The 27,898-nt window shown below is 41.3% G+C and overlaps 2 protein-coding genes across 3 annotated transcripts; one reads left to right on the top strand and one right to left on the bottom strand.

Moving 5' to 3' along the window:
- Positions 1 to 27,826, top strand: LOC115024420 (cone cGMP-specific 3',5'-cyclic phosphodiesterase subunit alpha'-like). Of its 2 annotated transcripts, XM_029455941.1 has the most exons (31): positions 1 to 419; positions 951 to 1,174; positions 1,313 to 1,420; positions 2,274 to 2,429; positions 4,631 to 4,684; positions 4,781 to 4,907; positions 5,177 to 5,316; positions 5,514 to 5,707; positions 5,823 to 5,946; positions 6,021 to 6,092; positions 19,374 to 19,526; positions 20,451 to 20,540; positions 20,659 to 20,799; positions 20,907 to 20,981; positions 21,087 to 21,151; positions 21,459 to 21,525; positions 21,915 to 21,962; positions 22,181 to 22,330; positions 22,580 to 22,723; positions 23,021 to 23,086; positions 23,345 to 23,500; positions 23,783 to 23,890; positions 24,340 to 24,449; positions 24,555 to 24,642; positions 24,738 to 24,838; positions 25,035 to 25,142; positions 25,290 to 25,353; positions 25,744 to 25,818; positions 25,936 to 26,019; positions 26,611 to 26,764; positions 26,866 to 27,826. In XM_029455941.1, exons 2-31 carry the CDS (start codon positions 986 to 988, stop codon positions 26,910 to 26,912), a joined length of 3,258 nt encoding a protein of 1,085 aa, XP_029311801.1. In that variant the 5' UTR covers positions 1 to 419; positions 951 to 985; the 3' UTR covers positions 26,913 to 27,826. The 2 variants fall into 2 exon arrangements, with proteins under 2 accessions (XP_029311801.1, XP_029311800.1); XM_029455940.1 differs by lacking the exons at positions 1 to 419; positions 951 to 1,174; positions 1,313 to 1,420; ... (5 more) ...; positions 5,823 to 5,946; positions 6,021 to 6,092 and adding an exon at positions 14,597 to 14,933.
- On the bottom strand, positions 9,153 to 12,571 carry rbp4 (retinol binding protein 4, plasma). The gene is made up of 6 exons (XM_029455942.1): positions 12,447 to 12,571; positions 12,028 to 12,164; positions 11,684 to 11,820; positions 11,461 to 11,567; positions 10,294 to 10,506; positions 9,153 to 10,101 (listed from the first exon to the last, which is right to left on the bottom strand). Exons 2-6 carry the CDS (start codon positions 12,127 to 12,129, stop codon positions 10,082 to 10,084), a joined length of 579 nt encoding a protein of 192 aa, XP_029311802.1. The 5' UTR covers positions 12,130 to 12,164; positions 12,447 to 12,571; the 3' UTR covers positions 9,153 to 10,081.
- Positions 27,827 to 27,898: the final 72 nt, after the last annotated feature.

Raw genomic sequence — 27,898 nt, forward strand, 5'->3', positions numbered from 1 at the left:
AAGATGCGTCGAGTTCCAGACACAAGACAAACCAGTTTAGGTGGGCTCTCATAACGCTCCTCCGTGTGTTCGCTTCATCTACTGCAACGGGCAGTCCGGTTTGATTTATCAATCTTCGAAGACCAGAAAAGGACGACTTCTTCACTCATTTTATTGCCAATGCTACAAGCTTACAAGTAACTGGAAATAGTATCACATGATAGTATTTTAAATTACATCCGCTATATTTTCTACACTGCACCGCCCAACCTGTCACGTTTCGAGACACGCCGGGTAATGTAAACATACGCACCTAACTGCACATCACGGATGTGACGTCAGCGCGCTGCAATTCAAACTTCAGGAAACGAAAGCGTTTCGTTAGAAAACGGTCTTGTTGTTACAGACTAGTTTGAGAGGATATTCAGTTCGCTTCATCTGTAAGTATACCATATGTTGTATTTATCTCTGCCTGTTATATTTGTTTTCATTGGTTTCTTACAAAATAGACAGCGTGCAATTAATACGATGTAACGTTAGTTTATTAAAAGCTTTTAACTAAAGACAGGTGCGAGGGTCTATGTAACGTTCAAGAACCGTCTATTTGTATTACCGAGTTATCTGTTTAATAGATGTGCATTTTAAATTACATTGCATGATGTCTAAAAATAGGGGGAAATTATAGGGAAATGCGAAAGTTAATTTACTGGAAAGACTGAAATTATTTTTTTTTTTCCATCAATTTACACCACTAATCTGTAAAGACTATTGCATAATTTCGTATTAATATTAATGTTTAGTAGCACGTCATGTTTCATAAGGGTTTTGTTTTTTAAAATTTACATTCAGTTTTGGTAATTTCTTGTCCAAACGATTTCGGTCAATATAACTCAATACATCTGGTGAATCTTACATAAAAATAAATAAAAAACATCAGTCTGGTGAAATTTTATTTTTTCTCTTTTTAAAAGTCCAGGTGACTTCCTCAACACCCAACAAAGCAGCCATGACATCTAAAGGTGCCAAAGAGACCATCGTCACCAGGTTGGGTTTCAAATCCAGCAGCTCTGCTTCCAAGGCTGAGGCGGAGCTGGAGAAAGTCAAGAAGGACAACGCTCACCTCCGGAGAAAGATTGATGAACTGGCCAAACGACACATCAAACCCCCAGACTCAGACAAATCCAAGCTACTGGAGGTAAAGGAAGTGTTCATTTTGGAGATGTATTTAGGAATTTAACTTCAGCATTCCCTGCATGTCTGTCTGTCTTTTGCCAGTATTCCCCCCTGTATTTTAATGTGTAAATGTTATGTAATCTTATGGTGATTATTTCAGAGGATCCTGTCCCTCGAGACGCTGCGAGAGAGAAACAATCAGCAGTTGCTCGTCAAAGACCAGGATCTAGAAACAATGAGACAGCAGCTGTCAGCTCGAGGAGGAGAGGTATCTCTGCAGAAATGTATTGTTACAAAAATCACATTTAGTAGACCAGTATAGATGCAGCCATACATCCTCTGTCAGCATGGTCACACAGAAAGACGGATTTGGACACGCTGAGGCAACAGTTTTCTGTCACGGTTGAGGAGATTTACCTACAGCTGTGTCTTTGAGAGTGCTCCTTAACTTGTGAAGATTTGTTGCACTTTTGCCATTGTATTGCTGGCATATGTATTGCTGGCAGCTGACAACTGTCAGTGAAAAAAAATCATGCTCCCACTGAGCTGCCATAAAAACAGTTGGAGGGGGGGAATAGCTTCAATCCCGTTTTGACAGCAGCTCAGCTAAGGGACGTTTAGACACCCAGCAAAAACTGCATACTAACATATGTTGTTCACTTGATATTTATAAACCAACTATTTTTCACTGCTGTGGCTCTGTGTATATGACACCGCTGGAGATATCGATGCTGTTTATTTCAGGTTGTTGCTTATCCTTGTGAAATGTCTTTCTATTGTTGAAGAAATCGTTTGTTAATTAAGTCTAGACACAATGCAATGAGGCTAAAGCTTGGGAATGGCACGCTGGTAAATTGAATATCCGCTATTATTTATAACGAACATTAAATCACACTTGCCTCTTTCTTTTTATTAACTTTCATCCACAAAAGTGCTATAAAAAAAGAAAGAAGCAGAGCTGCTCAGTGGACAATGCCAGCAGACTGCCAGCCATGTAATGTCATTTGTTAGAGAATATCAAATATGTGCCTCTGCATAAATAAAGTTTAAAACACCAGGTTGCTGTGGTTCTTGTGTAGGCTAGTCAAGCTGTTGTTTATTAATATGATTGTGTATTTCAGGTGGTGGCGTCACTGCAGTCCCAGCTGGAACAGCGCAGGAAGGAGGCCGAGCAGAGAGACGCGTTGTTCCTGAATTTGTCACAGGAGACTGGGAACCTGAAAAACCAGCTGGCCACCGTCTCTGCCCGCTGCCAGTCCCTGGAAACACAGGCGGTGGTATGTTGACCAACTTATTAGCCCTATACCTGTCTAGGTGTTCTCATTAGTTAGAAAAAGTTGGCATTGCTGTCCAAGTTTGTCTCCTTTTGCACATAAACCAATTATCTTATTGGGAATGTATAAAATGTGTCTGAATAACTACCGTTTGCTGGCACAGGTCATGAGAAGTGTTAATGGTCCATCATGACACTGAGAATTAAAAAGTGCTTATTCAGTATCTTCAGTTATTTATAACTAGCCCTAGGACAGTATAAATAACTATATATACGTTCTAATATCATCATAACGAGATATTCCCCCCCCCCCCCCCCCCCCCCCCCTTATCTAAAAGTGCAAATGCAGTAGACACATTTTTGTCGACTTATTCATTTGACACGAGCTCCAGCGACGCTCGAGTGACAGAAATGGGCTTTAAAGGAACACGTGTATGTATAACTTGATCAGAATTGGTGTGACGTTTATTAGCCTCTGTTCAGATATCTGAATATTAATGGCACCTGTTTTGATCAGCAGCTAATCTACCTATTTATGTAATGTTCATTTCATCAGTTGTTTTACTCGACTGCATGAGAGGAGGCTTGCTTTGGAAATGCAGATGCTGTTACTTCCTTGTCCACTAGGTGGCATTGTGTGACCTCAGATTGTTTTCCTCAGCTGCTGTCATTACCATCTCTCTGGAGGATTTGATGCAACTAATGCATGACAAAAAAAAAAAAAAAAAAATGTATATTGGGAATACACATCTTCTTCCATGGTACTCCTTCTCAGCCTGTACAAGAACACATCCGTTCTGAAGGATAATGAGGGTATAATTAACATTGCCCGTGGTTTGCACTCCCTCACAATTGTAAGCTTTCCTTCTATATCAAAAAGCAGCACTGATTCCCTCTCAGCGCTTTGATGCTTTGAGCACAGCAGGACCCCCGCTGCACGCTCACAGATCCGTCGTCAGGGTTCTCCTTGGCTGTTGGAGAGGCAAAGGTAGCAAAATCGCAAGTGATTCAGGAAATTGGATGGCTGAAGACTCAGAGATCACATCCCTCTGGGCTTCTGGGGCCAAACGTGAAGCTCATGTCAAAGAAATTCAAACTTAATTAAGTCAAAGAATCCAACTAATTAATCCCAATGTTCACCGTTATTCAAGGAGTTATCCCTTTTTTAGTATAAATAATCAAACAAATGAGATGTTTCTAAAGAAGCAAAACCACAGAACTGTAGTCCCAGTATTGTTTCAATCGTATCTAGAGCCAAAGGAGGCAGTGAAGGAAGAAGAAAATTATGCAGCTTTTCTCTTCCCCCCCCCCCCCCCACTTGTTTTTGTTTTTCCTCGTAAAGGTCACCAAATTGCTGGAAAATACTGTCTTGGAATCTAAATGTTCTCCGAGTGTTTGCATAACTCCTGCTTTGCTTTTCAAGTCGCTGCTTTTAGACTCAAGGTTGGAAAGAATTAAAGTGCAGCGTATGGATACCAACGCTTGCTACTTGTAGACACGTAGTCCCCTTTTTGATATCGGTGTCTCTAAGTGGATCTCCTTATCTTCATGTGTCTTCTGGTAATGTTCCAGGAACCTTCCACGCCCTCGGTTTAGCTTCTTTGACATTACCAGACATAATCTCACCGGCAGACCCTGACCCCCACCTTTCCCTCGTTCTTGGGTTTTACATAAGCTAGTTTTATGCTTAGCTCATGGGACAAAGGGTGTACGTTTTAAATCCATCTGGAAAAAGTTGACGAGCTAATGACGCTTGTCTGGAAGTGTGAGGGCTCATAGAGATGATCATGATACTCCGGTGAAGGGTTTGCTTGAGCTTTAGGTGTTGGACGGGATCAGACGTGTAGACTTCAGGGATCAGGGTGTCGGAGGGGGGGGTCAGAGTTATGAGATGACTGACATTCTAGGGATGGGTGTCGAGGAATTGGCTTTAGTGTTCATGGCTCATGTGACCAAAGGCTCTGAGAAAGTATCGCGTAGATCCATCACTCATGTGTAGAATAACAAACAAAAGAGGTGGAAAGTGGCCGACGGCAGCGATCTGTGTTTCAGTGCCCGACGCAGAGTTTTGATTATTAGAACTTGTTCATTAATACCGATCCAGATAAATCTGTTTAACTGAAGATAGTAAGTGTACATCAGATAGAAGTGTTGGAGCTAATACTGTGTCTACCAGATGTTGTGTTTGTGTTCTTCTCTCTACAGCATGGACAGGTACCTCCTGTGGACTTGGCATTGGTACAAGATCAACTCAGAGACGTAAGTCCCTTCAATGATTTGCTAAGTTTGTCTGTATGTTCCTGTTTTGCACCGAATATAATGTGCGAGTGTCTGTGTTGTGCGTCTCGCCACCAGGCTCTTGAGAAGAACCTCCAGTGGCTGACGTACGACCAGCAGAGAGAAGCCTACGTCCAGTCCGTCCTCGCTCGCACACTGGAGCTGGAGCAGCAGCAACAAAACAAACAAGAGGTCACATCAGAGGGTGAGCGACGCAGGAGGAGTTGAATTGGCTACTTCCCACATCCTCTGCATAAATCACTACAAACGTGCATGAAATGTTTTCTTCGACGCATACAGCATGGCACACGAAAAGGGGAATATGCAGTTTGATCCAGATATCATTTTTGGGTGGGGAAGATGGGATTATAATCCTGGAATTAAAAAAACAACGGACAGCACTGAGGATTGTTTAGCTGAGACTTCCAAGAACTTCTTACTTTTGTTTACGAACACTTCTTCTCTCGGCTCCAGCCAACTCAGCAGGTCCAGAAAAGGACATTGAGCTGAAGAGCCACTACGAGCAGTTGCTGTCGGGGGTACAGAAGAACCTGGAGAGGCAAAAAGATCAGGTGACCAGAAGCCAGCAGGAGCTCGATGTACAGAGGGGACGGGTAAATGCTACGGGATTTAATTAACTATTTACTCATTTCGTTCTTCTCCCAGTACAAGGATTCCCATCTCCTTATCAAAATATGTACAAATTGATTGACAGTTCAAAAGTTTAGGTTAGCGCTGGATCTGCACGCAACTGCACTAACCTCATTACGTTTCTACCTTCTGATTTGTCCGTATTCCTACGGCTCCGCAGACGTCGAAAGCTCAGGCGGAGCTGCTGTCTCAGAAGGAGCAGGTCGGCAGGCTCCACGAGGAGATGTCGGCACTGCAGAGGAGGTACGAGGAACAGTGCAGCGACATGTCGTCCTTCCTGAGGAAGTACGAAGAGAGGGGCAAAGAGTCCGAGGACGTAAAGATGCAGCTGCAGGCGGAGCGACTCGGCAACAGGTAAAGCTAGTCTGCTCTTGTTGTTGCAGAAATCGAAAACCACCCCGCAGTAAATGGGTTTCAAACTTATAAGTAGACTTGGTTATTCTCAAACACGTACGTGGGTCACATCCAGACATGTAGTGTCCGAGGAGAGAAAGGTGTCGTCCGAGCGGTCGGACAGGATGAGAACGGAGCTGGAGAGCATGGACATCAGACTGGAGGAGGAGAGGAAGAGATCTGCTGAACTTCTACTGCAGGTAACACTCGTTCACCGTCGACAGATATCCGAAAATACTTGAATAAAATCTTACTGATAATTTGACCTCTACAGGTGAATATGCTGCAGAAGTCTCTTCTGAGCCAGAATGAAGAACAGAGGAGAATCGCAGCAATGGAGCAACAGGTAACCGTTTCTTTTACAGCTGAAATCTGTATCAAATTGTGGAAAAACAAACGATGAGGTCAGCGATTCCTGCTTACACAAGCTTTCGCTGCCCATCTGTGAGTGGAAATGCGAGTTGCAAACTGTTGCGAGTGATCATTTCTCAGAAGTAGTGAAATCCATACTGATCCCCACTTGTGCAATTCTTCGAGTACTTTGAGCTCTTGGCTACTTCTCATACATTTCCACCCCTCCCCCAAGATCCAACTCTCTGCCAAGGACTTTGAGAATGAAAAGATTGATCGTCAGAGCATGCAGCACCAGTTGCATAAGGTGTTGAAGGAGCTGCGCAAGGCCCGCGATCAGATTGCTAAACTGGAGTCTGCTGTAAGTGTTACTGGACATCACAACCACATGTTTGTTTGTTCTGTTATTTTCAGACGTTGAGTCCAAAGATTTAAATTTGCAAAAGAGAGAAATGAAACGCAGCTCGATTTTGAGTGTACAGATAGTATTTTAATTACTACATGCATGTTTCTACATATCACTTTGCACCAAAAGCATCTGCTAACAATGAACGTTTTGTGTTCCAGAAAGTGCCAAACGCCCGTTTCTCGGAGCCCAGCTCCTACAACAACTTCGAGTTTGATCGTCTTACTATCGACGACCCTGCTGGTCCGACATCGCCCTCTAAAGTCCCCTCCTCCCTCCTGGATGAGAGTTTCCTGGAGTGCCCAAGGTGCCGGGCCTCCTACCCCACCAGCCGCCACAGAGAGCTCCTGGCACACATTGACTACTGCTTTGCCTGAGCTAGAGGAAAGTTTAGGTCAGTGGTCCCCCCCCCCCCCCCCCCCCCCCGCCTGGGCGTCAGGGCCCCTCCTCCAGCAAGATAGCAAAACTGACATGCATCCAACACAAGCACCTCTTTAGGCCTCTAAAATGTTTTCAAATACAAAGGGAAGAAATCCCTACTTGTTTAACCTGGTCATGTGACATGAGGTATCAAGTAGACATGTCCTGGGACGGGGAACTTAACCCCTGCAGCGTATTTTAAAGTTGTATCTGAGTCACACAGTGATTCAACAAACCCAGCACTCCTGTGAACAACAAAGATGACTAGAACATATGAAGGCTGCTAACTCATTATTTCTGTTAATCCAAAAACTGATTAAAACTGCAAAACATTGTCCAGATGATGTTTGAAATACTGCTGGATACAAACGTCTGATGCACTGGGGCTTAGTTATTATACACAAGTACTTTTTTAACTGTAAAGAAATGATATATATACATGGGAATCAAGGGACATTCTTAAAATGCTGCGTATTTCATCAACTTTAAAACAATTAAAACGTGATTTTTGCCCTTTTAGAGCACCTTCAGGCCAAAGATTGATCTGATCATATTCCTTCCATATGTTTGTTTCTGGGGTCTTCCTGCTTCGTTTTGAGAGTACAGTTGTATTTTCTTTAGATTTTGTTTGTGTGCAAAGCTCTTAGTGAATTTTATTTTTTGTGTGTATTTGATGAAATTATTTATTCTTGGGTGTTTTTTTCCTTTTTATAAGTGACCTACTGTCTTATTAGATAACGAAAGATTTTATTTTCAGTAAGTTTAAGCAGTGATGATTATGTATTGTACGATGGGCAGCATTTATTATGGCCTTTTTTTTGTTTTTGTATCATCATGAAATGTACCTTATTGTATTTTATACCAGTTTACAAACCTGCCTAATACAGTATGTTCCATTGAGAAAGCAGCTGTAAACGTTCCTCCACTCCTCAGTCATCCTTACCTTTTGTTTGTGTAACAATTTCCTCAGCATATGTAATATTGAATGCATATTTAAATTGTTCTAAAGAAAGAGACATTTGAATAGTGTTGAGATGAAGGACACAATAATAGGGGAATATGTTCAAAGTGTAGCAGCAAACCTTGATGTGACTGTAAGCATGACTAAGACCTTGCTCCATCCTTAACCACATAGTTTAATTTGCCTTAATTTAACCAGAACATAAACGTACCGTGTCGGGGAGGTTAAAGTGTCACATGGTGCCAAGGAGTTCTTGTATTCTTCCCTGTATTCCACCTTCACTTTTCTAGCCTGCAGCTCTGTGAGGATGGAATGAGATTGCATGAGTTAATTCCTTGTACTATACTATTTAAGGCAGGGGATTAGTGAAGGTCCTCTCAGTCAGGGAAAGGGGGTTAAGTTGCATTTATTCCTGCCATCTAGGCAATGTGACTGGATAGACTTAAGACGGACGGACACTGCTGTACTATCATCTTTGACATTTGTTTTATATTGTGTTGTTTTGTCCATTTGTATTCTAATCATGTGCTCCAAAGCTGTTCTGCACTGCACTGTACTGTACAAAAGTGTGCAATAAAGATGATAATCTCCTTTCAACACAAGTCGTTTGTGTGCTTCTCGTCACATAAGAGTACATCGTTCTTCCTGGGACTTGTGTCGCACAGAGTCCTCAGTGGGAAAGTGAAGGCTGAGATAAAGTTTGGTGTGTCGTGGCTTTTGTGTTGTTCTGTCCTTTTTGATACTAAAAGGATTAGGCATAAATGTGTTCCATTTACCATCAAGCTGATGAAACACATGATGCTTCACTCTATAATTGATGTTCAGCAAAATGTGCAAGGTAACAAGGTATTCATGTGGAAAACATTGTGTCAATATTTATAATCCCTCGTCGTTGCCCATTACGTTGTGTGATGCTAAAAGATCAGCTGTGACAGAAGCTGCCTGCAGCCTTGGCTCTTAAGGATGATGAGCACCGTGGCGCTTTGAGCAAAACTGCTCACGCTGACATGTTGTTTACCTGGTGTGTTATGTAAACACAAAATGCAGATGAGGATGATGGGAATGTCATGTTCTGCAGGTAGTAAGTCATGCACTGGACATATTTAGATTTTGGCTTATGAAAAGTTAAGTATTCAACTGATTACCATTCATGAATGCCTGTACCAAGCCTCATGGAGGGGGGGGGGGGGGGATACATGTCTGTACACAATTCATTCAGCAGTCGTTGAGATATTTTATTGGATATGTGAAAACACAAAAAAAAAACGTAAGCTTTTCCTTTTATTTAGACGTATGTGATAGTATAAAGGTAATATGTAAATCATTAAGACATTATGTTACATTGTAGGAAGCTGTTGCTAGAAGCTCATTCTAATCAAACTATTGTTTTGTTTAATAAAGTTTATTTGCGCGATGGTACAAAGATAGAAACCCCTCCGCCACACACAACTCTGCATATACTTGTATTTTGATTTACTGAATTTGAAGGCAAACAACATGAATTCATTATTTGCAACGCTGTGATACAGATAAATATGTTATGGCAATCAAAAATTGAATGAACTAACACATTATGAATGTTTTATTTCCAAAACTGGATCAAGAAGTTCACATCATACAATCAAGCAACAACCAAACTATTGTGCCTGTATGACACGTGGCTTAATGTGTATGTATTAAAGTTAATTAACAATATCTACGTGCTACAAGATACTGTATGTTCTTCAGTGTAAAAGCAAGTGACCTGGTTTTGTGGTAAACATGGTGCTTAAAGCTGCAGAAATGCTGAGAATTCAGTTTCACTTCAAGAAAAAAGACTGATTATTTGTCACATTGGCTTGAAAAGCTCCAAAAGTTGTATTTTATTTCCATGAGGAAGATTGTTTTACACCACTCTGAAGTTTACTACACAGACAAAACAACACGTGACAGATGTTGAGGACTAAAATGTTTAAACGAACCCATAATCCCCTTTACTAAAGGGGATATTTCTGGGGAAAGTGACAACACACTTCGACAGTCACCTTTCCTTTTCTATTTACAGTAAGGTCATGTGAATGTGACAGTTTGGAAATCGTCATTTTTTAAGTTTATTTTTAAAAGAAGAATGGACTGCCAAGAGGAGAGAGAACTCTGCTGGGATTCAGTCCGAGACAAGCAGAGGGGGAACACATCGTCCCAGACGTGTGTCAACAGATCAGCTGCTCTCGCAGAAGGCTGCAGTGGACAGAGGACAAACATTTAAGCTCACAACAAAACACAAAAGGATCTCAAGAATGCAGAAAACACACACAGATATGATAAACGCCTACATGTTAACAGCTGTGTTAGTGATGTTAAGGCTCTGTAACTGAGAGAGGCGTTTCTGAATATGTCCATGTTGTAAACAAAGCTCTTAGTTGAACTCACCAGTGTGTGCAACGCGTCTGTATTTGCCCAGCAGGCAGAGGTCCAACTTCTTCTGGTTCACATTGTGCTGGTCCTCCGTCCTCAGACCGGTGGGATAACGAGAGAATATGAAGGAGTAGCTGTCCAGGCAAGTGCCGTCAGAGTCTACTAGTCTGCACGAGTAGTGGATGGCGTAGTTGTCATAGTCGGTGTCAATCACCCAGTGGTCATCGTCTGAGAGCCGGGGGGAGAGGGAGTCGAGGAAGAAAGTATGCTACAGATTACAATGGATTTTTCAGTGTTATTTATTATTATTTATCTCTCAGAGTTTTGTTTAGAGCTCAATTGATTGAGAAACGTAATCGGCAACTCATTTTTGGTGTACATTTATTCCCTCTTTTCTCTGTTTTTATATCACGTTAAACTGAATATATTTGGGTTTTGAACGGACAAAACAAGACATTTAAAAACATCACCTTGGATTTTGAAAAAAAAATGAAAACAGCTGTAGTTTTGTTCATTTATTTGCTACAGCTTCAGTTAAAATTGAGGTAAATGTCCCTTTAACATTCAGAAGGTTTCATTTTGATATTGACTTCTGTAGACACAGGCACAGAATATATACGCTCATTTGTTATCTAACTCACACATTATCTCATCGTCATTGATTGGTGTTTGAAACTCCAGACTTTGTGCTTAGAAAAAAAAATGTGATTACTTCTCTTTCACATTGATCATTTTCTGTTTAAAGAGCACTCTGTCTAACATTTATACAGACACAGTGCTGGGAGATAAAAGTCCCTCGACAGCGTAATCAAGTCAACAGATGATGCAGTCATATAGACGGGTATTATAGGTAGTACTACAGTTGATACAGGAAATGTAAGGTCAGCGGTGGGATCATGGTGGTATTTGACAGATTGAATGCCATGTCAAAAAGGGTGACTTTGTGCAGTTAATTCATTAAAAACTATACTTAGCATTAATGTGATGTCAATGACATTTCGACCCATTCTTAGCAAGTACTTCGGGGTCACAGAACTCCAAGTGCTGCAGTTGATGATTCAATTAAATCAACAATCTCTTGCCAAATGCCAAAACGTATTCTAATGAGGTGCCTGGTCACACATTAGTTGCCTTAAATGTGTTGTTGCCGATCCCAGAGGTGTAAATATTCCAACAACTTACTTCCAGTCTGCAGGTAGGATGCAGCTCCCCAGTACTTCATCCTGAACTTGGCAGGGTCAGGGGTTTCCTCAAAGGTGGCCAACATGTCGGCACACATTTCCCAATTGCTGGAGGTCATAAAAGAGAGGAGGACGTTACGACAGATGTGGGACAAAATGGAGACCACACGTTCACAGTTGAAGTGGGGGAAAGGTGAGCCTTCACAGTAAAGAACAAAACTCACTTGAGGATTATAACTCTGCCCTTAGCAGTGGCGGTCATTTTTCCATCCTCCTGGATAGTAAACTGGGCCACGATGTTGTCAATTAAGAACAAACCCTCTGGGTCCTTCTTTGCTACGGCGTACCATGTCCCTGCATACTGTGAAAAAGAAATCCGAGTGTAAGTCCACTTCACTCCTTAATGTTTTTATTCGGAGTACGAGCATAATATTGACATACAGTCTCATTAGTGTTACAGAGTCCTTTAAGCAGAACAGATAGTCCCATGCATCTCTAACCAAAAAAAACCTTATCTCACATTGCAGATATAGATATGATGGTAGAACTCACTACTCTTCCAACTCACCCTTGTTCTGTCAAAGTTCTGCATGACCTGGACGTTGGCCACCTGGCAGTCCTGCGCCCAGGACAGAGCCAGGAGACAGAGGGCCACAACGTAGCGCAGCATTCTAGCTCAGAGGACGGAGAGAAAAAAGACAGAAACTAAGGAAGAAGGAAAGTGGAAGGGAGGGAGAGTTTGAGAGAAGGAGGCATAACAGGGAGCAGAGACAGAGAAGACATTTGTGAGTCACATTGCCAGTTCATTCAAGTCCGCAAGTAGAGTGTAATAAAATTAAATTAAAATAATAGAAAAAACACTTTGAATAAAGGAATTAAGATGTTGTTTTTAAAAGGTGAGGAAAAACTTTCGCAAAAGCACCAATCATTCATTTTACATTTCCAGTTCAAATTTGAAAGGCTAAAAAAAACATTGTCAATGCATACCTGATACTCGAAACGAAGTGGAGCGCTCACAGAGATCCTCTGGTTCTCTGTCATAGGCCTTATATACAGTTGGCTAGTACTGCATAATGACTTCCCCTGCTCTCCCCACAGCTAGCTTGCCTTCCATTGGACAAACATTTACATAACGGCAAGCCCCGGTCCCCATTGATTTGTGTGTTCTGCACATTTGGCCCACCACCCCTCTCTGCCCCACCCTTAAAAAAAATGTTGCTGTGGCTTTCTTGGTTTTGTAAAAACAGACGTTACCAGAGCCAAGAGGATTATACAATGGCTGTGTAGATACACACTTTTTTTTTCACACTCCAAAGTACACAAACACATAATATAAAACCACACTTAAACATCTTAAATCTAAGTGAATTGTTTTTGGCATGCATGGACTCAATCCTCCTTTTTTCTGTAATAAAAAAACTGGATTGCACAGAATGCATGTGCCAGCCTTTTCTCCCTCTATATTTACCAATATAATGTTTCAGTATGGTGCGCAGGCTTCCCGGCAGCATCCTTACGATTGCATCTGCTGTTGACTTGATTGTGCCATCGAGAGACTCTTTACTAACTCCCTACACTGTGTTTATATAAATGGTGGACAGAGTGCTCAAGTCCACTTTAAACAGAAGAATAATCAATGTGAAAGAGAGATAAGTTTGGAGTTTCAAACAACACTCGATGATGATATGGGTTCATGTGTGAGTTAGCTAAAAATCTGTGTGCACTGATGTTTTGGTGTACTTCAGCGAGAGTAAATGTCTCCCGTAATGATGTAATCTCATGTGTACAAGAACCTCTTTATGTTCTTATGGTCAACTAGTTTGTGCCAGTTTTCAGACTTGATTTATTCTGTTGACTACATCATTCACATTACTAGCAAGTTAAGAGAATTACGGTAACTACTCCTTAACGCAGGTCTGTGTTTCATCTGAATTACATCTACTGTAGCAGACTTTTATACACTGATGCTGTTGTTTTGCACTGAGCTCAAGTCCTCTGAGGGCTCGCTTGAATAAAAAACGAGCACAGCATAGCCAAACATCTGCAGCTTGCATAACCAAAGCCCCGGCCAGTGGAAAACAGCACAATCACTCATTTTCTGCAGAAATAATAGCAGCTGGAATTTGGCCAGAGGCAATATTTCATAATCATGGAGAGTGTTCAAGAAACTCTATAAGTTGCTCTGCCAGGCATGTGCAAATGTTAGGCGGTGTAGTGATACATGCAAAGGTGGATTACGTACTCAGACCTTTTACTTGAGTAGTGTCGAAATACTCCTGTACAAATAAAAACACTGCATTTAAAAAATACACTTAAGTAAAAGTATTAGCAATAATATATCAAATGTATATATAAAAGTACTAAAAGTAACTTATTTGACCATTTTAGAATTATATTATATTATTGTATTATCAATATAACTAATGTTGCAGCTGTTAAAACCTCTTAAGGGGTGGGGGAAGAAAAATACCTACAAATGAAATACCCAAAGTAAATTGAAAGCTGGTCTTCAACCATTTGCACCAAATGCATGATTTTGGTCTCTTATTGTTCTTGCAAAAATATTGATTAATCACTCCAAGTGCTTCTGGCACTGAGTAATAGTGGTCTGAATATACTGAATGTTAAGAAAATACACTCCGCCTGAAGTTTGTTGTTGAAAAAGATGCCTGAAGATAGCTGGTAGGTATGGACTGGAAAACACAATAAAAACATAGCACCAAGTGTTATGAAGTAAAACTTCCAATTTCAGATAAAAGGGATAAAAACTTAATTTATTAGACATATTTTCTAAGAGTAACACAAACTGTACATGTGTACATATTATAATATTTATTAATACAATATTATTTGTGTTGCTCATAAATAACTATTATATACCCAATTATCCCTGCCAGTAGTAATGACACAAAGTAAGGGAAGCACAAATACATTTATTGTAATATTGTTGTGTTTTTTTTGTATTTTGTAATTAATAAATACAATTATGAAAAAGATTGCAACATTTGAAAAAATAAAAGCATGAGTGTCAGATGTGTAAAGATTGAGCAGTTCATTGGCTCCACAATAAAAGCGTCACTGGGAGGCTTGCAGGCTCCGTCTGTAAACAGAAGAATAGGGCTGGCACTTCCTTATCAGGTGGACACTGATTGGCCTTGATTGCTTTAGATATCGAAACGAAGCACCGATTGGCTCAGATCAAGTGTCAATCTAACAGCTGATGCCCGCTCTCCACGCGGATATCAGCTGTTCTGCGGCGCATGCAGATCTCCTCCATGTGAAGAAAAACATCTCACAAATGCTTAGCTGATTTCAAAGATTGCAACAGCTGTTCATGGGCTTTTATCAATGTGACTATGTTCAAGATGGAAATGTTTTGTACTGGAAACGATGTGTGGACATCGACAATGAAACCGGAAGTGGATTTTATTTTTTTATCATTACTGCCGACGGGACAATAATGAGACCTAATAGGTAAGTTATGGGTTTGACTGTGAGTGTGCTTGCTTATGTGATATGCCTACTGTACTTGCTGTTGTGATTTTGATCTCAAAACAGTTTATCTCACTAAAGACATTGCCCAATCACTCCAACTACAGCTGACTGGCACAGCTGTAGTGCCTCTTAACGTGTGGACGGCCCGCCAGCGGTTTTAAAGACAGCGTTAAAGGACTACTTTATATACTGCAGGGTAGTTTGACAAATAATAAAACCATAATTTATTAGTTCATTTAGATTTTGTGTTATTAATCTCAACATTGAAAAGTTTATATATAGTTTAAGTTTATTAATATTTGCCTCTGAAATGGAGTAGATGTATGAAGTACCTCAAAATTGTACTTAAGTGCAGTACTTGATTAAATATAATGTCGTGCTTAAAGTAGGAGTCAGTTTCTTGTTTTGATTGGTTGTTAAACTTAAGTAACTCAAAATCCCAAATGTTCCCCCATAAAATGTGGGATTGGGAAAAACACATCATTACTCAACAAACTGCTTTTGAGCTTTAAAAAAAAGAGAGTCAATAACAGGGACGTTTCGGGTAAACTGACTGTCTTGTCCACCCACCTAAATATGATGTAGCAATAGAAGAAGATTGTACTGATGTAGTTTATAATCAGAAATTACTTGATTACACAGAGTGGAGCCTGCAGCAAGGACTTTGCATCACTTGAGGCGTTTTTAGTTTTAGTTATGAATAACACTGTTCCTCTTACTTGGATTCATAAGCTCAGTTCAACACACAAAGTGTCGGTGATACAGCCAGACTGGTCTTTAACTTGCCCACGTTCTCCCACACTACACCGCTCCTCCGCTCCCTTCACTGCTTACCAGTGGCTGCCCAAATCTGCGTCCAGACTCAGATGCTGGCCTACCGTGCTGTGAACGTACCAGGCCCTTCCTACATCCAGGCCATGGTCAAACCACACACACCCCAGCTCGCTCACTTCGCCCTGCATCGGCCAATCGGCTCGCGACTCCCTCACTGCGAGTGGGACCCAGATACCCCTCAAATAAAATCCGCCTGTTTGCTATCCTGGCTCAAAAATGGTGGAACGAGCTCCACATTGATATCAGGTCTGCTGAAAGTTTCGACTGCACCTTGGCCACTAATCAAATTAATAAAATAATAATAATAATTTCTGTATGTAGCACTTACATTGGTTTGGCCTATTTGAAGCTAATGTACTTGCAATATTATCTCTGTTCTGACTTTGTATCCTTATGGTTGTTTGCACTGACTGGAAGTCGCTTTGGACAAAAGCGTCAGCTAAATATAGTGTTAAGTGGTCTAGTGTGACCAGTAGCCTGTGGTGGCTAATGTTCGCTAATGCTAGACAACTTTAGAGATATTGTTGTTACTCAGTCAGTTTGCTTCGCATGTAATTTTACTCGCTCTCAGTTAGGTCGCCTAATCGTGTCCTTAAAGCAACTGTCTGGGGGATGTAAAGCAGTCTAATGTGCCTTCATTGTGGCCACACTGTTCTGTAAAAGTGACATAGTCTCAATTTAATAGACACCAAAAAAACACAGAACATCAAATAATAATTACTTTATTTTATCAATGGGTTAAAAATCCGGAAAAACACTTCTTAAAAAAGACAACTGATTATATACAACATACTATTATCGCCTTTATCATATAAATACTAGAATTGGCTATGTCATTTGTCTTTCCTTTCTTACCCAACCAGTTTCTCCTACTGTTATTTGGGCTGATCTAAGTTATATACACACACAATGCCTCACATACACACACACACACACACACACACACACACACACACCTTTTATAGTTCTCCCTTGATAAGCTTGCCTTAATCCCCATGGCAAAAAATAGTGGGTAACTCCTTGTCTTGCCAGCCTGTCAGCAGCTAACCAGACAGTGCAAGTTAATAATAGCCAGCCATCTTTGTTTAGGGCCTTGTTCCCAGACATCCAAGTCCCACTAATTGGCCAATTTCCAGTTCCAAGACTGATACCTCCATGATGATGGTGATTTAATTAGAGCACACAGATCGGCTGCATTTACCATTACCATTATTGCTCTGAACACCTTCGCTGACACGATTTAGGTACGTCCTCCTCCATAGCAACAACAACAAGGATATAACAGTGGTAACACCTAATGCAAGGTTGGCTTGCTTGCCCAAAGCAAGGCGACCTGATTAAATGTCTCCTGCTTGCGCACACTGTTTCATTGATAAATGTTAGGATTAGACTTTAAGTATTAGATTGGAATAGTAGGCAAAAAAAAAAAGCATGTAGCAACTCTATTGAATGTTGAGGTTCTCTTTAGCAAGGCACAGCTCCAGTGGAGCATTTTGGAAGCCAGTGGTTGGACTACGTATTGCTAAGGTGGCACAGTGTGTGTAGTTCCATGTATGGGGATGAGGGGACTGGGGAAAGTCACATGAACCAAACATGTTGGCCTATTGTTGCCACAATGTTGAGTTGTTTTCTCTTGGAGCCAGGGATTTGGGGACCCAAGCTAGCAGTAAATCTTTGGTCTTTTCTTCTCCATCGTTTCACATCCTCTCCTGGGGTGGTCCGTGAATCCAACGTGGCATTTGACTCACTCTCTCCTGTGTTGCCCGATATAAAATGATCAGCGTTGGGATTTGCGGGTTAAGGACGCTTAGAGCAGGGGTTTTAAGATCATGACGTCACATTAATTAGCGGCCACTTTGATCCTTTCAGCCTCTAAGCCGCACTCTGTCCTATTCTGTCTGTCGGTGGACACGGGATGCGTTAGTGACTCCCTCGGGGACCGTGGAGGACAATGCTACTGATCCACCCAACCCTGTAGGCTACACCACAGCTTCCCTGTCCATTTTTTACATATCCATGCAGGTGATGCTTTTGTGAAACTAGGACGGGAATACAACACTAGTTCAAAATGGCAGACAAGGATAGCGTGGAGAAATACCTGGAGAACAACCCGCAGTTCGCCAAAGAATACTTTGACAAGAAGTTGCGCGCTGAAGTTCTGTCTGCCGCCTTTTCGGCACCTGTTGACATCACAGACACCGCTTCCTTCAAGGATATTAACTCTGTGCAAGAAGCCGCCATCATCTTTGAGCTGGTCCAACAGATGCATAGTCCGGGAACCATGGAGGAAATCCTTCACAAAGTGTTTCAAAGAGTTGCCATGATCTTACAGGCCGACAGGATCGGTTTTTACTTATGCCGGGCGAGAAACGGAATACCTGAGCTCGCCACTTGCCTCTTTGACGTGACTCCAACATCTAAATATGACGCAAACTTGGTCCATCCGCAGGGAGAAATTGTGTTTCCTCTCGATATGGGTATCGTCGGTTTCACTGCAATTAGCAAAAAGCCACAAAATATTCCTGACGTCTCAAAGGTGAGAATTCGTCTTTGTATATTAAGTCCCTCTCTTGTTTTGTGCTGTCTGGTGCTAAAAAGGTGAGAAGTAATGAAGTAGCCTACCTGCGCTCGCTCTGTAGTGCGCGCGCTCTCCAAGAAAGTTGTTGTTACCCCTCCTGAAGCTGTCAACAATTATAAGGATGTGTTTGCTTGTTGCTATGATATTATATAAGAGAAAATTGCCTAAATAGTCTCTGTGGGTCTTAAAAAAGGTTTTTGTTTGTTTGCTGAAGGTAATTTGAGAGTGTAGGCTACACAAATCATTGGTGCTAAAATAGATTCCCAAATTTGGGACAGATTTATAAATTAGCACTACATTTGTTTGTATTCACTGTGGATCTGATCAAAATAACTTTTTTTTTTTTTAATTGTTTTATCTATATTTGTTTATATCCCAACACGCACGATGAGGTCCTTGTTATTGTTGCTTTGACAAGTGAAATTAAATAGCCTCAAATATTGAAATGTATAACTCTCATGTCAAAAATAGAGATACAACATATGGAGCATATTATGATTTCATATATTTTCTGACTTTTAAAAAATTTGTATGACTTTTTTAAGTCAGTTTTAGCATGCAATATAACAACTCATCAGATATCAGAATTATTGTTTGTTTTTTAGATTAGTGTTATTACTCCAAGCCTACCAGCGCTGTTAGGCATCAGTTGGATTATAAAAATAGTCATCTGAAGAATATTATGCTATATTGACTCATCTTGTCCTTTGACAAATGTGAATGCAGCATGAACGCCTTCTGCTGCAAAGTGTAGCCAATAAAAGAATATTGATTATTGAATAAACAACTAATCGTAGTATATTGATTTTTTTTTAAGTAAGATCAGACGGTATGCTGCCCTCAATTTGCTAAAAGTAAATGTTAGATACATTATGAATATTAATCATTCAATCTGACAGGCAATTAATAAGTGTATGAAAACAATGTAGAGCTGCAGAGAATGGTGTGTTGTACGTTTAGTGTTTTATATCCACCTGGATTCAACTTTCTTTTTTCTCTCGATACAGAATCCGAAGTTCTGTGACTTTGTGGACAAACAGACCGGGTACAAGACTAAATGCATGCTCACTTTCCCTCTGATGGCTGAGAAAGAGTGCCTTGGAGTCGTCTTGGCACTAAACAAAATAGGAGCGGACACGTTCACTGCAGAGGATGTGAATGTAAGAACACACACTTAAACATGTACAATCACCCTTATCCTCAGGGTGTTACTGAGTGAGCCGGAACAGGGTTTTGTTTCTCGCACTCCTTCATTCATAAATCCATCAATTCAACTTGAATGTGATTTGTTATAGTGGCATTATTATGTCGTCTTTGTTTTAAGAAGTAGCAGCTAAAATACAAGCTGTTTTACAGGCGTTCTCTGTTCATAGTCACAGTTGCTTGTGTGCTACTTTTAAAGACCTATGACATAAGTATTTAACTGGGATTGTGTTATCTCTGTAGTCTATATCAAAGAACATTCACTACTGGGTCTTATTATTTATACTCAAACCAAGGCACAATTCCTTAAAGAATGAACTGGGTCACATGTAAATGATGTTTTTTTTACAGACTAGTGAGGATGTAATGGTGATTCACAGGAACTGAAACAGAGAGTTAGGAGATCTAAAGAGAGGACTGGCAGAAATGATGCACAGGGCAAATGCTTTAACTGCTAAGATGCATTATAATGTCTGTTTTCTTCGTGTTCAGATGTATACTTCTCTTTCTCTTTACATATTTTGCCTCTATTGGGTAAACAATCTTGCATCTCCAAAATGTAAACCTGTAATATTTAAGAAAAACACACTCACACTCAAGTTTAATGGAGCTTTATCAGCCTGCGAAGACCTATGAAATGTATTTCTATGTAAATCCATGAACAAAATATGTGTAATTTGTGTAAAGATTAGCCAATTCAATTTTTATAGACCTGTCAAATCTAAATTTCCTTCTGAGGATACATCTACCCATCATGTTCCAGTTCACTTTATATGACAAATCACAACTTTGCTGGGGGAAATGTAGCTTTTTAAAATGTGTCATCTGCCACAATCTTAAATCTGCTATTGTGTATTGATGAAACCTTTTAATCTCCTTAGCTCTTCCACAAGTACATGAACTTTGCCCAAGTCATCGCCATGCAGCATTACACAGCCTACATGTTCAACGTGGAGTCCAGAAGGAGTCAGGTAAACTGAATCTCCCATCATTAGGCACTGAGGAACACTCTGTCGGTGTTTCTAATGCACTGAACAGCTCCAACTGTCTTTAATCACCCAAATCCATCGCTGTTCTTTCCTTGTACAGGTACTGCTCTGGTCGGCCAGTAAAGTGTTTGAGGAGTTGACAGACATTGAGAGACAGTTCCACAAAGCGCTCTACACTGTAAGGACCTATCTACTATGCGAACGATACTCAGTGGGTCTGTTGGACATGACCAAAGAGAAGGTTGGTCTTGCAGAATAGATCCAGTTTCACACACAGGATTGAATAGATAGCATTCTTGGCTACGGGTCTAGATAACTTTTATTGTCTGTGTTTTTTTCCCCGCGCAGGAATTCTACGATGAATGGCCGGTAAAACTGGGAGATGTGGAACCCTATAAAGGACCAAAAACGCCAGACGGCAGGGTAACAAACTCATTTTCCTCTTTGTTAATTCTGTTTTTGTGTGACGTGTAGCACTTTGAGTCCTACTCGCTTCAACTGCGTCTAATGCTTCTGATTTTTATACAGGAAATCATCTTTTACAAGATCATTGACTACCTCCTGGAAGGCAAAGAAGAAATCAAAGTCATACCGTAAGCAGCAGTAGCTACAAAAACACTCAAACCAATTAAAAAAACTAAACAGAACATGGGATCAAAAAAGAGCATTTTTCCACATTTTTAAATGTCTTATTTCAAAATAAAAGTCTTCTGATCTTGCACTCAAATGAACAACATTTGAAGCACAAGCTAAGATACATTCGTGCTTGTCCAAAGACAAATTCTGGGTGTTATTTGGGTTTCTGTAGTGGCATCATAATCCACCATGACAGTCAGGACTGTTTTTACTGTAGTTTGCTCACTCAACTCTGTGTGTTTCTCTCTTTCACGCTTTTTACAGTGGTCCGCCTGCAGATCACTGGGCTCTAGTTAGTGGCCTCCCGACCTACGTTGCAGAGAATGGCTTTGTAAGTCTCTCACTGTTGCTGCAGGGCAGTTCATTATGAGAACCACCGGAATTTATAAAAGCATGAAAATAGAAGGGAGCTGGCTTGTAGAATGGGCACAGAGACATTTCAACATCTAATGTAGCAACATAAGAATGTAGTGAAACGATCTCTGCAATGTGACATACAACAGGAAAAGACACTTCAGTCGGACTACAGATGAAGTGACTCGGCGCAGTTATGTGTCAATGTATGCCACTTAATACAGTAATCAACAAAACGTTTTTTTTTAATGTATTAAATTATTTATTAAATCTCAATGAATTTAGCTGTTGAACATATTGCATAAAGTAAATGAGTACTCATAGCAAAGCGTTGGACTTTAACGTGTTTAATGTGTCTGCCTGCAGATTTGCAACATGATGAACGTGGCTGCAGATGATTTCTTCACTTTCCAGGTGAGGAGACTTTTACTGTCCATCTACACACACACACACACACACACACACACTCACACTCAATACACACCAGCATCAGTTTTCATATACTTCCACATGAAGGTGCAATATGCTGATTTGATATCCTACTGTTTTGATGCCCGTATTCAGGAAGAATGGCGGCGTGCTTTGAAACTGATTGCATGGTTTGAATATTTTTTATTCACAATGTCTTCCAGAAAGAGGCTGTGGACGATTCAGGTTTTGTCATCAAAAACTGTTTGTCGCTGCCCATTGTCAACAAGAAGGAAGAAATTGTGGGCATCGCCACTTTCTTCAACAGGAAAGACGGCAAGCCCTTTGATGAACACGATGAACAGATCACTGAGGTCGGCACCATGCATTCTCTCTCCCTTTTTGTATTTCATGTCAGCATCACACAGTGTGCCTCATTTGGGACACTTTTTGTCTGTGTGTACGCGCACACATTTGCATCCAAGTGTAGAAAAGCTCCTGAAACGGCCGTAACTTCCTAACGCTTTGAGATATGCGGAGTTTGCTGTACTACCACAAGAGTGGAGAAAAGTATGGATTTGTTTATTTTCTCATTCCTTTCTCGCTGTCATTGTTTGTGCCAGGCCCTGACGCAGTTCTTGGGTTGGTCAGTGCTGAACTGCGACACGTATGACAGGCTGAACCGTATGGAGTACAGGAAAGACATCGCCCAGGAGATGCTCTTGTACCAGTCGAGGTGCACCACAGCTGAGCTGCAGTCCATTCTGGTCAGTATCCACATTTTCTCTCCAGAGACCTACCTTTTGATCTCTCAGCATTTGATCAAGAGGCCACTCGGGGAGAGATTAACAGTTGCCAAAGGTTAATGCTCCATTAATAGCTTTTTGTTCAGCAGTCTTTCAATAGCAGCTATTAGAAGGTTAATACCATGTCTGGTGGAGACAATTACAGTTACTGCTTGGAGTACTTGTCGGGAGTGTTTGAATGCCTGTAGGTGATGGCTGCATGTCCACGGGTTCACAATAAATGCCACTATAACGTATCGTTCTGTCTTTTCTAACCAGAACACCAACGAAAAGTTTGACTCAGAACCTGAAGACTGCGACCAGAAAGAGCTGTACAAACTGTTGGTACGTTTAAACCTTTTAGGACAAACACTTGCAATGAAATGTCACAAAAGATGATTACATTACTCACTTATCAAAGCATGACTGTGTTAATAAGATCATGAATATGTATATTCCTGCATTAAATATCAGCATTTCATTGGAGAATGTAAAGTAATACGTTTTTTTAATTGCATCTACCTTGAAACTAACATTTGTACGTGAGTATTGACTGATTTAATGGATGTCTTCTGAGTGAGTTGCGTTGTTGTTTTTGTTCAGAGAGCAACCTGCCCGCCCGCCGACAATGTCAACGGAGAGAATCTGTACTTGTTCTCCTTCAGTGACTTCCCCGTCTCAGAGTTTGACCTCATCAAAGCCGGCATTCGCATGTTCTTTGAGCTCGGAGTTATTGAAAAGTTTAAAGTTCCTGCAGAGGTGAGTCATGTAGTCAGGCACTAACTTCCATGTGTTGCTCTTTCCTTCAATCCTTTGTGTATCTGGAGAATATCCCGATTCTTTGACATTTAGACTACAGAAAACAAATGTTCCATGTGCATCTGGTATGGATCTATTCTGCTGAGGAGGAGAGAAATTGGTGTGATGCTGTAGAGGTGCTCATTGCTCCTGTGAAAGCTCTCTAAAATGATTACATTTTCCATCCTTTTCTCTCACCTTGTTCTCTGAATCACACCCACCTTCTCCCACTCTCCGTCTCAGACGCTGACTAGGTGGATGTACACGGTGAGGAAGGGTTACCGTTCCATCACCTACCACAACTGGAGGCACGGCTTCAACGTGGGCCACACCATGTTCTGCCTGCTGCAGGTAACGTCTGCACAACATCTACAGCGAACCCTAACCCCCCTCATGTCTTCTCTTTCTCCGCTTTACAACTATCTGTTCAGGGAAGACTTCGCCTCTCTACAGCTCACTGCACAGTATTTAACACAAGACATGCGGGGACAGTTAAACAGTCCGCTGTGTTTTACAAGAATGTGTGAGCCACCTATATAGAGTCATAATATGTTTTATTTCATCATAAAGTTAATTGGTAATTGCACCAACACAGGCTAAAATGTTCGCATTAAGTATTTATAGTGAAAGGAGAGCATCACAGGGGATTAAAATCAGTATCGACTGTGCCAAATAGTTTGCGCTTTCTGGATTTAAATGGTCCAGAAACCATTTAGAAATGAGAATTCGGTTTTTTATCATGTGAACAGATCAATACTACCTGCGCGTAACAATCCATGATTTGTCTCTTGCGCCTACAGACAGGGAGGCTGAGGAAGTACTACTCTGATCTAGATGCCTTCGCCATGGTGGCTGCTGCTTTCTGCCACGATATCGACCACAGAGGGACCAACAACCTCTACCAGACAAAGCAAGTCAAAATGTTGTATTTTGTGTGAAGACAGAAGCTCGTGCATGTGTGCGTGTAACCTGTGTGTAAATGTATATATGACATCCTTTTTGTTTTTTTCTGCAGGAGTTCGTCTCCTCTGGCTAAACTTCATGGCTCCTCCATCATGGAGAGGCACCATTTGGAGTACAGCAAGACGCTCATGGCTGAGGAGGTATATTACTTTTAATTAATAAATAAATAAATGAGACCACTTTTACTGTAAGAAGCAGCACACACATGTTGACCACTCTCCACCGTCTCTCGCAGAGCCTGAACATCTTCTGCAACCTCCAGAAGCGTCAGTTTGAGACTGTGCAGCATTCGTTTGATGTCTGCATCATCGCCACTGATCTGGCCCTTTACTTCAAGTAGGTTCTCTGAAATACACCCAATGCTACATCCGCAGGCTGATTTATAGCTGATGTTGCTCAAAAGTTTACCTGATCAATGTTTTTTTCTGGCTACCTGCGTCATTCTTTTTGACTGACTCAGCAGGTTTTATGCAATCAAGTATGTGTATTTGTTTAGTTGGTCTGACCGACTGTCCGCTATCTCATCACTCAGAAAGAGAACCATGTTCCAAAACATTGTGAACGCCACAGAGCCAATGCCAGACGAAAAGGAGGCCATTGCCTTTATTTCCAACAACCCCACCAGGAAGGAAATCGTGATGTATGTAACTGATTCAAGCAGGAGATAATACAGCACATTCTGTTTGTTTGAAAAGGCAGACCCTTGCACTATCAGTAGCAAGGTGTCACCTTGTCCGTCCGTCCGTCCCCCCCTCTGACTGTCTGTCTGTCTGTCTCTCACCTCCAGGGCCATGATGATGACAGGTTGTGACTTGTCAGCTATCACCAAACCCTGGGAAGTACAGAGCAAGGTGGGTGGCCTTCACTGTCTTCACAGGGGCTGATGATTAAAAAGTGTGTAGTGTTTCATGTAAGAGCAACTGACCAACTGCCTGTTCTCAGGTTATTCAGCTTGACGTATTTTTGCTTCTAGCTCAACAATTTCAGATATATTCTAGCCGAAAGATATAAAGGCGTGCAGTTATTTATTTATTTGTGACAGCAAAAACAAACTGGGTTTATCGGCTACTTGTATTACAGTGTTTGTTGTTCCTTTGAGATCAAATGTCCAGGAGAAGCATTGGAAATAACACTCGCAAGATAAAAAAAAAAGAATGGCCTGAAATGTTCATTCGCAATCTTTTCCTCCCTATGTTTGTCTTTTATTCCCCCGTTTCAATCTTTGGTGTGTTTCTCTTCAGGTGGCTCTGATGGTCGCAGCTGAATTCTGGGAACAGGGAGATTTGGAGAGAAATGTTTTGGACCAACAACCAATTGTAAGGGTCATACCCCCCCTCCTGTGCTTCCTCTTCCTTTCACATCATTTGTTATTCTTTAGGTTTCTCAGGATTGTTTTTTTTTTATTCTGAAACTCTCCCCTCTGTCTCTCTCAGCCCATGATGGACAGAAACTGTTCCGAACAGCTTCCCAAGATGCAGTGTGGCTTCATCGACTTTGTGTGCTCATTTGTGTACAAGGTAATGAACTGCTTTTGCACCGCGCAGCGGGAAAAGGAGGAGAATGTTTATGATAAACACTGACGCTGAGGTGATAGTTTCAAGATGGATCTGGCCTGTGCTGTGTCGCAACAACTCATGTGTAACTGCTGGAATTTAAACACAGCCTCAGTCTAAGAGGGGTGTAACGATTTAATCCAGCTTCTATTTGAGTTTGATTTTCAGCAAAGCACCATTAAAAAAAAAAAAAAAACACACATTCTGCCCACGATTTTGACACTTTCAAAGAGCATGAGATCTACAAATGTAAGCTGTGAATATAGCTAAACTGATTCATTAACCTTTCTCTATAGGCCCTATTTTGAAGGCAATAACATTTATTTTTCAAGCTCACCTCCAACTGTGTCATAAATACAACAGTGTGTGAGGCCTGTGTTACATGTTTGATAAGACTGGGTCAGAAAGGTGTAGATCCAACTCAACAGTTGAAAATGTTTCGGTCGCTCATGCCGACTTCCGCTCTAAGAGACATATCGTGTCTTCTCCCTCTGTGCCTCCCACAATGTGAATAACGCATACTTACATCCGCTGTGTTTTTCGTTCATTTTTCAGGAGTTCTCCAGGTTCCACAAAGAGATAAAGCCCATGTTTGACGGTCTGAACAACAACAGGGCACACTGGAACGAGCAGGCCGAGGTATACAACGCCAAGATGAAGGTCATTGACGAGCAGAAGAAGAAACTGGAAGAAGATGAAGCCAGGAAAGGTATGAAAAAGAACAACTCTGTACACATTGGTCCAGGCAGCGTTCAGTGATGAGAATCATCCTGTATCAATACATCTTCTTTTTCTAATTTATTTCTCTAGCTGGTGGTGGCGGCGACGGGAAGTCAAAGACCTGCACCATCTGCTAAATCCCCTCGGGTGCTTGGATCTGGACTGATGCGGTCTGGTTAGAACTAATCTAGGCTACGCTAGCCTATTCTGGTCCGACAACTAGTCTAGTTGGGACTCGACTAGGCCAGCTTGGTCTGGTCTGATCTACAGCAGCGTAGTTCTCTCTGGTTAGGTGGTCTCCGCTCTGCTGCAGGCCAGTCCAGCCCTGTTTGGATCTGGTCGGGTTCAGTCTAGCCTATTTTAGTCTAGTGTAGTCAGGTCTGGTCTGCGGTCCAGTCTGCGGTCAGCCTAACTATTCTCCGAGGAGCGAAGAGTCGGAAACATCACCAAGAAGTAACGTTGGGACTCTGCGAGAGAAGCTGGTTTGACTCGGAAGATGCGATGCGTTTGAAATTTCCTCCTTTGTCCGCTCCGTACAACACACAGCCATGAACTTTTGAAAAATATATACATGGACAACATATATTTCCCTTTTAACGTAGCATATAATCAGTCCCGATATGTATGGTTGGAAATCAGGGTTGGGTAAGCTCAGAAGCTGTAAGCAAATGTTCCAAACTCTTCAGTATAAGTAGCTCTACTAGGGGATAGCATGTGCTGCATGTGGGGTGTATACATGCCAAAGCAATAGTTTTCAGTTACTACACAGTATAGTAGGACTGTAGGTTGCACAATGCACTTAGCTGCTGCTGTTTTGGCAGCGGCAGGCCATGGGTGTGTGGAGGAATGGGGTTAAAATTCAGTTTTTGGTTAACAGTAGCACAAGTTCTGAAGGAGTCTGTTAATGCTGTAACACAACCCTTTGAAGCTCAGATACAGCGAGTGACAACATGCAATCATCGAGGGCTGATGTTCTCTTACCTCAAAAGGTGCTGATGAGTTGTGTGAGGGTATATTTATGTCAATATGCAATCTATATCTATATACATATATTTGGGTGGGGGGGGGGGGATTCTTTGTCTGACAATTTTGTACTTGAACAGTCTTCACGGATGGGGAGGTT

The sequence above is a fragment of the Cottoperca gobio genome, chromosome 19 (genome assembly GCF_900634415.1).
Source record: "Cottoperca gobio chromosome 19, fCotGob3.1, whole genome shotgun sequence".
NCBI lineage: Eukaryota > Metazoa > Chordata > Actinopteri > Perciformes > Bovichtidae > Cottoperca > Cottoperca gobio.